The 11,106-nt window shown below is 39.5% G+C and overlaps 1 protein-coding gene across 1 annotated transcript in view; it reads right to left on the bottom strand.

The window, feature by feature from the left end:
* LOC148717088 (uncharacterized) overlaps positions 1-6,419 on the bottom strand; it is an 8,200-nt gene extending 1,781 nt beyond the window's left edge. Inside the window, exon 1 of the mRNA XM_088745230.1 lies at positions 1-6,419. This exon is cut by the window's left edge and continues 1,781 nt beyond it. Within this exon, the coding sequence (XP_088601356.1) occupies positions 2,162-6,418 (4,257 nt within the window). The 5' untranslated portion in view covers position 6,419 and the 3' untranslated portion in view covers positions 1-2,161.
* Positions 6,420-11,106: the final 4,687 nt, after the last annotated feature.

Genomic DNA, 11,106 nt, shown 5'->3' with positions numbered 1-11,106 from the left:
AGTTACAGGTATTCGATGTCTTTCATATTTACATTTGGGTATTCAACCTTAGGAATTACCAGTATCTAATTTCTCACTGCTGGGTCATTTATCAAAATCACGAGAATAAAGCAAATGAACACTAACTTAAGAAGCTTTGATTGTTAAACAAATTCTCCTTGTCATTACTAGAGGGAATTGTATAGAGATAGGTATTGTGAAAATGCATACTCATGTTAGCGTCAAGGATCAAATTTCTCATGGCATTGATAACAAATTGGAAAGCAAAGCTTCCTTGCCACTCTCTTCAGTGAGTGACCTTCTGTTTCCAGTTTTGTTTTTGATGTTTCTGATTTGTATCAAATTTTCCTGTTTTCCTCTCTTTCTGTCTAGGGATAGCTGTTTTACCTAACAAACTATAATGCTTCTATTCTCACCATGAAAAGACTTGGAAAAAAGCCACATTTAAATAACCACAAAATGAGCAAAAACTGGGTAGGAAATATAACATTAACTCTTTCACTCACAAGATCTTATAGGTTCAGAGAATTTGTTATTGGATCAACTAACTTTGTTTTCATCACTTGTCTGCTTGACATTATAATAATATTGTGTGGAGAACTTCTGTTTTGGTCACTTATGCGAGTTAAAGTCCCTATGACACTTTTTTATAATTTTACATCAAAATACAAAGACTCTAACACGTTTTCGCAACATTTGTGGTATTTTGCCCTTTTCTGAATTTTTTATCAAGCCCTATAATCCGCAGATAAAATGTCTGGCCAAGTAAAGAGGGACTGGGCACTGTGACCACACAGTAGGAATCTTGTGGAGAAAAATATTCTTCGAGTCAGGGGTATTCAAAAAACCACAAACTACATATCAAAATGGCATTTTTTGGCTAAAAAGATCGTAAACAGCAGCTTCCACATTCACTTTGCTTCTTTGATAAACTTGGTGTTACTACCGTTATGTCACAGGTTCCAGTACTCTTTAACGCGGCCAAACAGATACGGGGAGCCTAAGTTTGAAACAATTTCAGACTTTTATTGCCTCGTAAAATAACAAAGACGCATTAGAATCACTCACAAATCTTACCAGACACCCTCTGCATACTTCTATTTTTATAATTTAACGCGCAATCCCATAGAAAACCGTAGTGAAAGCTCACGTGTGTAGGGCCGGACAGGTTGACGTAAGCCGGTCCAGAAAAAGCCGTCCGGCTGTAGTGTACTTGTAACGCGACACTGCTCACTGCTGTTAGAAAAAAGAAAAAAACAGTAAAAAGCAGTGAAACAAAAAAGGGAAAGCAGATCACGGTTTTCGATGAATTATGAGTTTCTTGTTCCGACTCGAAAAAATATAGGGAAAACTTTATTGTAGAGTTTTTCTATTAGTTTACCCGTACGCGCCAGTCAATCGCGTCCTGTTAAGTTAAAACAAACTTTTTCGAATTGTTCAAAACTTAGTCAGAGGTCATATGATAAAATGCTTATTGACTGAATTAGGTCGGGCTGAACAGGAAAATGTTCAGTTGGTTCTTGTTCATGACCCATAGACCTCGCTGCGCCCGGTTCTTACGTCATGACCTTGAGGCAAATATTTTCCCGTCCAGCCCTCCAATTCATTCAATAAGTACATAATCTACTGTTGAGAATACACGGGTTTGCATAAGTATTACAAATGTTTCTGTTTTAAGAAAGTTATTTTTATTTTGGAATGTTGAACCACATTATTTCTTGTCAGAAGCTTTGCAAAAATCTCCAAGAAATTTATGATTGAAGTAAAAATCCTATTCCGCTCCATACATTTTATTAAAGTTTCCTTGAATTGACTAACTTATCAATCACCTTTGGAAAAGGATCAAAATTTTCTTCGCTTCACGAACAAATCGCGTTCAAAAAGTGAAAAATTGTAAAAATCTGCTTGGGTCGCTAACTTAGCTGGACTATAATGACCAAAACAAAATGGCTCCTAAGGCTTTTTAACTTTTCAATTCTTAGTAAGAGAGAACTTTACACTGCCTTGTCGCAGATTATTAAACTCAGATGTCCAATGAGCTCTTTACAGAAATGCTTTCCTTTGTGTATATATCCGACCTGCTACAGGTCTAATAATTAATATAAAGTTCCGAGCTTCACGAAGTCCGCTTATTCCACCACAAGGGTTTTATTAATGAAAGTCATGGTTCTTGAGGTGCACTGGACACTGGCCAATTGGTAAAATCAAATGTCACGTTGTCACCAATGAGGATAAATGGTGCCCACTGAGAAATTTTGTCAAAGCCGTTATTTCGCATCCACTTCCTGGCCTTGTGGAGGGATTCACTGGCACTTTCACCGCGAAACAAATGTTTGTAGAAACAAGTCATGAACTGCTCTGTGGCTGTGTCATCCAGGGCCCATCGTGCCGCTAACACTGAGCGAGCTCCGGATCCTAAGAACGCTCGGGCGATTCCAATGACTCCCTCGGTTCTAATCTGTCCACGAGCACTGTGACAACAGCTAAGTACCACTAGTTTAGCTCGCAACCGAGTTTTTGAAATATCCGCCATGGTCAAGAGATAATCTTCTTCTCGTGGAAAAGGTGGGGTTAGTGTAGGGTTCTTAGGAGAAAGAGCAATCTCCCCTCTTTCGGCATCACCATGTGCAGCAATATGTATGAGGCTCACTGAACTTATCGCTTGGAGTACAGCATGCTTTTTCACGGAATCTCCAGTCAAAGGCGTTACACCAAGAAGTCTTCCAATCATATCTGCTTCCTTTCTAGCGCACGGCAATGGTGTTATGTTTCTGCGTCTTCCCTTGTAAATCACCTCTCCAACCTTAGGGTCACCGATTATTAGTGCCCCAGTATGGCTGTGGTAGTCTAGAGGACATTCTTGCACAAGCCTTAGAGCCGTCAGTGATGGAACAATCCGAATCCTGTATGTCTCTGATAAAAACTTGCCTCCTTCGTCAGCCAAGGCTGCAAATGGCACTTGGTACACGCAGGAATCAGGAACAATGATGATCTCGGGCTGCTTCAGTAAACTGACAACAGGAGCGATAATTATCTTGTAACACAAGTGCAGATTTGTTTTAAAATCTTTGGCATCGTAGTCACGTAAGATTGCGCGGTTGTCGTCGTGAAGTGACATCAGTTCGGTGTCATCTAAAGATCGATCTTCGAATTTCTGTTCGGCCGGTAAAATGGCGAAGCTGCGAAAGGTTTCTTTAAAAAACTCATCTAAATCAGGGACTAACCCGGTCACATCGTTTGCTTCAAGGCTCACTTTCTCTTTAGAAAAATGAATAGCTCTCATTGCTTTGAGAATCCAAAACCGTATGTCCTCTTCACTAATCGAAATATACAGGCATGCGCTGTCTACTTCTCTTGCGATAATCTCTTGAATGCCACACCAAGATTGTGGATTGCCTGAGATCTGCTCTTGGACAGAGTACCGAGCTGCTATCAAGTCGGCTAGGCCTCTTGCCCGTCTCAGCTCTTCGACGTAAAGGGCGTCTTGTGACTTTCCGGTGGAAGAGAGCAAGTGACTTAGCAACTTGTAGGGAAAGGTGCCGTGCTCTTCTAAAAGAGATATTTGAAACCCATCGTTGTCTTTGAGAGAACCTCTCAAAGTGTCGAATTTATCGATGCTTTGAAAAAGATACGAGGAGGCTTCTTCAAGATGAGATTGTGACACCTTCAACATCGATAGCCTACAAAGGCATTGAAACTCGTTATAGTGATGTCCAATGTCCCTGCTTAATAGGAGAGCCCTCTTGAGGTATTCTTCGGCCATAGAATAGTTACCAAGGGATTGGAAACACGATCCTATATTTCCGTACTCGACTGCTGCTCCTACTCTCTCACCGATATCCATGTGAATTGCAAGGGCTTTCTCGTAATATTTTACTGCCTTGTCAAATTCGCCACGCTGAAAAGAAATTGCCCCAAGGTGGGAGTAATCTGTTGCTTCTCCGCTTCTGTCACCGATATCCAATCTAATTTCCCTTGCCTTCTTTAGATAGCCGTCGGCCTTTGCATACTTTCCAAGGGAAAAAAACAACGCTGTTAAGTTTCTATAACAAGTTGCTTTTCCTTTTCTGTCGCCAACTTCTATAGTTCTAGCGAGTGCCTTCTCCTGATATTCTTGGGCCTTCTCATATTGACCAAGCGATTGGAACAATTTTCCTAGGTTTCCGTAGCTTGTTGCTTCTCCATCCCTGTCGCCAATTTGTATTTTGATAGCGAGTGCTTTCTCCTGATATTCTCGGGCCTTGTCATATTGACCAAGCGATTGGAACAATGTTCCTAGATTTCCGTAGCTTGTTGCTTCTCCATCCCTGTCGCCAGTTTCTATTTTCATAGCGAGTGCTTTCTCCTGATATTCTCGGGCCTTGTCATATTGACCAAGCGATTGGAACAATGTTCCTAGATTTCCGTAGCCCTTTGCTTCTCCATCCCTGTTGCCAATTTTTATTTTGATAGCGAGTGCTTTCTCCTGATATTCTCGGGCCTTGTCATATTGACCAAGCGATTGGAACAATGTTCCTAGATTTCCGTAGCTTCTTGCTTCTCCATCCCTGTGACCAATTTCTATTTTGATAGCGAGTGCTTTCTCCTGATATTCTCGGGCCTTGTCATATTGACCAAGCGATTGGAACAATGTTCCTAGATTTCCGTAGCTTCTTGCTTCTCCATCCCTGTCGCCAATTTCTATTTTGATAGCGAGTGCATTCTCCTGATATTCTCGGGCCTTGTCATATTGACCAAGCGATTGGAACAATATTCCTAGATTTCCGTAACTTGTTGCTTCTCCATCCCTGTCGCCAATTTCTATTGTGATAGCGAGTGCTTTCTCCTGATATTCTCGGGCCTTGTCATATTGACTAAGCGATTGGAACAATGTTCCTAGTTTTCCGTAGCTTGTTGCTTCTCCATCCCTGTCGCCAATTTCTATTCTGATAACGAGTGCTTTCTCCTGATATTCTCGGGCCTTCTCATATTGACCAAGCGATTGGAACACTGTTCCAAGATTTCCGTAGCTTGTTGCTTCTCCATCCCTGTTGCCAATTTCTATTGTGATAGCGAGTGCTTTCTCCTGGTATTCTCGGGCCTTGTCATATTGACCAAGCGATTGGAACAATATTCCTAGATTTCCGTAGCTCTTTCCTTCTCCATCCCTGTCGCCAATTTCTATTTTGAAAGCGAGTGCTTTCTCCTGATATTCTCGGGCCTTGTCATATTGACTAAGCGATTGGAACAATGTTCCTAGATTTCCGTAGCTTGTTGCTTCTCCATCCCTGTCGCCAATTTCTATTCTGATAGCGAGTGCTTTCTCCTGATATTTTCGGGCCTTGTCATATTGACCAAGCGATTGGAACAATGTTCCAAGATTTCCGTAGCTTGTTGCTTCTCCATCCCTGTTGCCAATTTCTATTGTGATAGCGAGTGCTTTCTCCTGATATTCTCGGGCCTTGTCATATTGACCAAGCGATTGGAACAATGTTCCTAGATTTCCGTAGCTTGCTGCTTCTCCATTATTGTCGCCAGTTTCTATTTTGATAGCGAGTGCTTTCTCCTGATATTCTCGGGCCTTGTCATATTGACCAAGCGATTGGAACAATATTCCAAGGTTTCCGTAGCTTGTTGCTTCTCCATCTCTGTCGCCAATTTCTAGTGTGGTAGCGAGTGCTTTCTCCTGATATTCTCGGGCCTTGTCATATATACCAAGCGATTGGAACAATTGTCCTAGGTTTCCGTAGCTTGCTGCTTCTCCAGCCCTTTCGCCAATTTCTATTCTGATAGCGAGTGCTTTCTCCTGGTATTCTCGGGCCTTGTCATATTGACCAAGTGATCGGAACAGTACTCCTAAGTTTCCGTAGCTTGCTGCTTCTCCATTCCTGTCGCCAATTTCTATTCTGATAGCGAGTGCTTTCTCCTGATATTTTTGGGCCTTGTCATATTGACCAAGTGATTGGAATAACATTCCCAGGTCACCGTAACATGTTGCTTTGCCTTTTCTGTCGCCAATTGATTCCATAATTTTTGTTGCTTGCTCATAAAATGTCCTGGCCTGTATAAACTTACTTTGTGAGTAAAGTGTTTGTGCCAGCATGAAACTAAACCACCCTTTTTCAGTGTCATCAGAGTGGTATAGGAGAAGTTTCCTGAGACATATTTCTTTACTTTTGTAATCTCCCCTGGCTTTGTAAGCATGGAGCATTATCATGTAAATGCATCCGAACATGAAGTTTGCCAATGAACTACTGATGCTCAACGCGTTATTGCTTAGTACTCTCAAGCATTCTTTACATAAATCGATGGCTTGTAACCCACGACCTGTTTGGCGGAGGAAGAGTGCGATTGCCAAACCCATGGAAACGGTAATTAGAACTTCTGTGCTGTCCATGTTGATCTTCTTGGTTGTCATTTGAAATAAAAAAAACCTCATTTACCACAGATGAGTGATTCAAACTTTAATTAATTAATGATTAATAGTATTGCTCGACGAGGCTTCCTTTCGGTCTAAAGACATGACATTGTAACAGGAATAGAGAAGGTCTTGCGTTCGAAACTGAACGTAACGTTTGAATCAGGCAGTATTTGCAGTGAAATCTCACTGTGGAAGGTTCGGTGACTTAAGGAAATGCACCAGAAGGGTTGTCAAATCGATTGATACCTTTAGGGCTTTGCCATAATTTTCTATTGTTATGTTTTTACATGTAATAAAAAATCGGACATCACTAAAAGTTTCGGGCGACACAACTTCCGATCAGATGACTTTCCGGCGACTTGACCGTAAGCCGTCCACCCAGGACCCATATCTCCCCTCCCATGTCCTCTTCGAAAAAGTTTTACGTACGTTTATGTCAACCTGCTTCCCAATCTCTCTCCTTTTTCCCTCCCCGCTTGTCTCTCCTAAACGACAAGGGACGCAAAAGGGAAAGAGTGAGCCTGGGAACGAGATCGGTTTGCGCATCTTGCATCTGAAATTTTCCTTCGATTATCAATCGACTTTGTAAAGCAGTATTTTCGTTTGTGAGACTTAATTATCAGTACCTTTTTTTTCTCATTTATTGTACTATTCATTGGCTGAATCGTGAAAGAAATATTTCAAATGTGATTCACTTTCAATTTCTCAATATGTGCTATTCGGTAGGTAGATCACGGTAATTGAAATCTTACATTTGAAACGAGATAGGAAATTTGAGAGATTTTGTTCCCATTGCTGCTTTTGTTTTGTTTTGTTTTTTCCTTTCGATAGTAATACGAGGTAAAAAGGAGATTTTATATTTCAGCTATGTCTGTGACTACCCGATGTCGTTTCAGTGGGCGCTTATTATTGTTTTCAATTTCCGACAGATATTGCAGTTGTCGCAATCTCTCAACAAAGAGCCCTAACAACAAAAGGGAGCTGAAATTTCATCTCCTTTGTCGGTTGGTGCTCAATTGAACCTGTTTAGTTCCGTTCTAAGCATGAAAAGTATTCTTAAAATCTGAGGAGACGATTTGTGACGAGAAATTTCCATTCCAGACCCATCAAAAAAGTAGCTATCTATATGATAAAATGAATCTTACACCGATTTTGATTGGTTCTTACTCATGATCTCTCGGAGGAAAGAGATAAAGTTGACTTCACGGTATTCAGAGCTTCTTTGTTGTATAAAACAATTAGATTCCTATTAGTAATTAATTCTAGGGTATCATAATGAAAAAAACCATCCTTATTCCTTTATATATCTCGTTCCATGGACAAATTCATAGTTTCTCTTTTTGTATTCTGAAAATGTATTTATTCTTTCTGAATTTTTTCCTGTAGCTTTCTCAACGGTATAATTATGTTAACTATATTTTGAAAACAGAACCGGTACAACTCACCTTCTAACGTTAGAAACGTTCCTTGTTCGTTTTGATGAAGGCACAGGAACTTGTTTACGATCCTCTGACGCTTTTCATCTGGAAAAGTAGAAAAAAATTCCTAAGTGAAAAATTTGGAAATTTATTAAAAGTATATTTATGTTGTTCCTTGTCACGCCATCAAACTGAAAGCAAACCCATTTAACTGGCTTGAGGCCAAGAATCATTGGAATAATTAAAGACATTGAGAACCAAGAACCTGCCTGGGTCTTTTGTTAGAGTCAAATATTTTCCGACGATAAGATATTCGCCCAAAAATTTACTGGGCGTAGTTTGTGGGGGCTAATGTTGGTCCCTTTCAACGCTAGACTGCAAATTTTATTACAATACGGAAAACAAATATTTTTTCTTTTCGTCTCAAAAAACGATAAGATACCCATTGCGTACTGACAATGATGAAGAGACAAATAATCACTTGATACCATTATTTTTTTATACATTCAAGATAGCTTTCTCAGTCCGCCATTTTGATATCTAGGAATAGCATTGGAGGTCATGTTAATGACTGGTAAAAAGTTTCATTTTTCATAGGTCTTTTCCTTTCGGGGTAAACCGTCAATGCTCTTGTATTCCGTAATATTTTTAATTTTGGAATTTATGGCGTCAAGCAAAAACAAAGGATTTCGAGCGGCGCAATCTTCCGTTGAGTGTTAGCATCATAATAAATTCTCAAATCGTTTTTTCCCAGTTCTGTTGTATTCATATTAACGGCCCGTACATATGCATCAGTTTAGAATAAAAAAGATCAACTCCTTTCATCATTATCTGATAATTTATCAGTTCCTGTTTTCACTGTTTTTGTTGAATACCTTTGATCGCGATTTTCAGTTTTCCGTTCAGTCGAACCTGTATTAAGCGGTGTTTGGTGTAACCACCTCATCCACAAATTACGATATCATGTGAACAACACATTCCACTTTTCTCCTAATACTGAGATGCTGTTATAAGACAATGTTTTTGAACGCCTGACCCATCCTTTATTCAAGAAAATCTGCCCACCCCTAAGGAATTTGACGGTACATGAATTTTGTAAGTGTTATGATATAGCACAGAAAACAGTCTTTAACTCGGTCGTGTTATCAGAAAATCCCTCATTCCCAAAACGCCGCTCATCAGAACTTAAAAGCTTATGACAGCCTTGGAAAGTGAAACCTCAAAGTAAATTCCGAGAAATCGGATTTTTCTGACAGCAAAAGGAGAAAAATGACCTGTTCTTTAAAGAAATTTTTGATGAGATGCAGAAAGACAAAACAAAAATAATTTGACCTGATGAGAATGCAGGCTTTACAAGTCAAATTCATTTGGGTCGTTATCCCCCTTTCCCACCCTTTCCTAAAAGAGGTATCGTTTGTTGATCATCACTTACACGAAGCCTCCTGATCTTCATATCACCCGATTCTTACAATATTACCGTTTAATTAGATTAATGTCCCAAAGAAATAAACGTAGATAGTAATGTGTTGTCTCCAAGGAGTACAACACTGATCAAACAAAGCATTTTCTCTTATTTACCAACTTTGTCAGCCACCGTAACTGGAAAATGAATAGCTCATGAAGAGTGGATCGTCACGCACAGATAGCTTACCGCTTCAAGATAGAGGCTCCAATTGCGCTGTAACAAGTCTTGAATGTGATTTTGTGATAAAAATCCAACGGATGTTACCTCTAAAAAAAGTAATTTGGATATATCAACAAAGTTGAAATGGTAAATTGGCCACCGTAATGATTACAAAAGCTGACGTTTCGAGCGTTAGCCCTTCGTCGGAGCGAATAGAGGAATTGTGGGTTGTGTGTGCTTTTAAAGGCAGAAAATGGAGCTACGTTATTGGTGGATGCATGGCAACGAGAAAAACATTCCACTAATTTATTCATGTTTTTCTCGTTGCCATGCACCCACCAATAACGTAGCTCCATTTTCTGCCTTTAAAAGCACACACAACCCACAATTCCTCTATTCGCTCCGACGAAGGGCTAACGCTCGAAACGTCAGCTTTTGTAATCATTACTGTGGCCAATTTACCATTTCAACTTTGTTGATATATCCAAATTATTTCGTTACTCCCACCGACGCAGCCCCAAACAGTTTCTTTCGAAACTATCAGCCTTTATCTAAAAAAAGTAAATTGTTTCAGTTTTGCATGCTCAAATCCATCATCGATAAAAAATGGTTGGACGTCGAAAACCGAAATACATGTATGTATATCAGATGGTGCTTCAAAAGAAGGGTAACAAATATCCGTCTCCTTTTAACTTTCCTTCAGTGGAGGGAGCAAGATGATTTTCAGTTAAGCTTTTGTAATGGACATTTGGTATTAAAAAGTTTCATATAACGGTCGGAATCATGCTCGAGGTTGATGCGTTAGCAGATAGCCCTTCGGCTAACTCTGAGGATCACGGAATTTAATCCTCCGAGAAGGTAGCTTTAAAGAAATCATCATATCCAATGTTGGTTAACGTATCAGTCAATTCATCGAATTTACTCAGTCTTTGGTAGGTCAAGATTTATTTACTTATTTATTTATTTATTATAATTTAATGGCAATGATGACAAATAAATAAATCTAAATGTACAAACAAACAAAGCCATAAGGATAATCTGTAAAAGAATGGAACACTCCATGCAAGAAAGATCACCGTGTAGCTAATCTAAATAAGTCAAATATAATGAGGGACAGAAAAATTTTAGATCAAAAATAAAAACATTAAAAACGTCAATGTTCCTTACTCAAAAACTTCCTCACTCTCGACTTAAGAACTGCAAGACTAGGAGATCATCTAAGATCTAAGGGTATCGAACTCCACATTTCAACAATTCTATTAAAATAAGTGGATTGAAAATTAGTCGTTCTCGCAAAATTCATCTTCGTATTAACGGCTCGTACATCATACATCAGTTTAGAATAAAAAAGATTAACTCCTTTCATCATTATCTGATAATTTATCAGTTCCTGTTTTCACTGTTTTTGTTGAATACCTTTGATCGCGATTTTCAGTTTTCCGTTCAGTCGAACCTGTATTAAGCGGTGCTTGGTGTAACCACCTCACCCCACAGAATATGATACCATTTGAACAACACATTCTGCTGTTCTCCTAATACTGAGATGCTGTTGTAAGACACTGTTGTTGAACGCCTGACCCATCACCTATTCGAGAAAACCTGTCCACCCCTAAGGAATTTGACGGTACATGAATTTTGTAAGTGCTCTGATGGAACACAGAAAG

Source organism: Stylophora pistillata, chromosome 14, assembly GCF_964205215.1.
Source record: "Stylophora pistillata chromosome 14, jaStyPist1.2, whole genome shotgun sequence".
Classification (NCBI taxonomy): domain Eukaryota; kingdom Metazoa; phylum Cnidaria; class Anthozoa; order Scleractinia; family Pocilloporidae; genus Stylophora; species Stylophora pistillata.
Note: the sequence above shows the minus strand (reverse complement) of the source record. Positions and strands in the feature narration are given on the sequence as shown.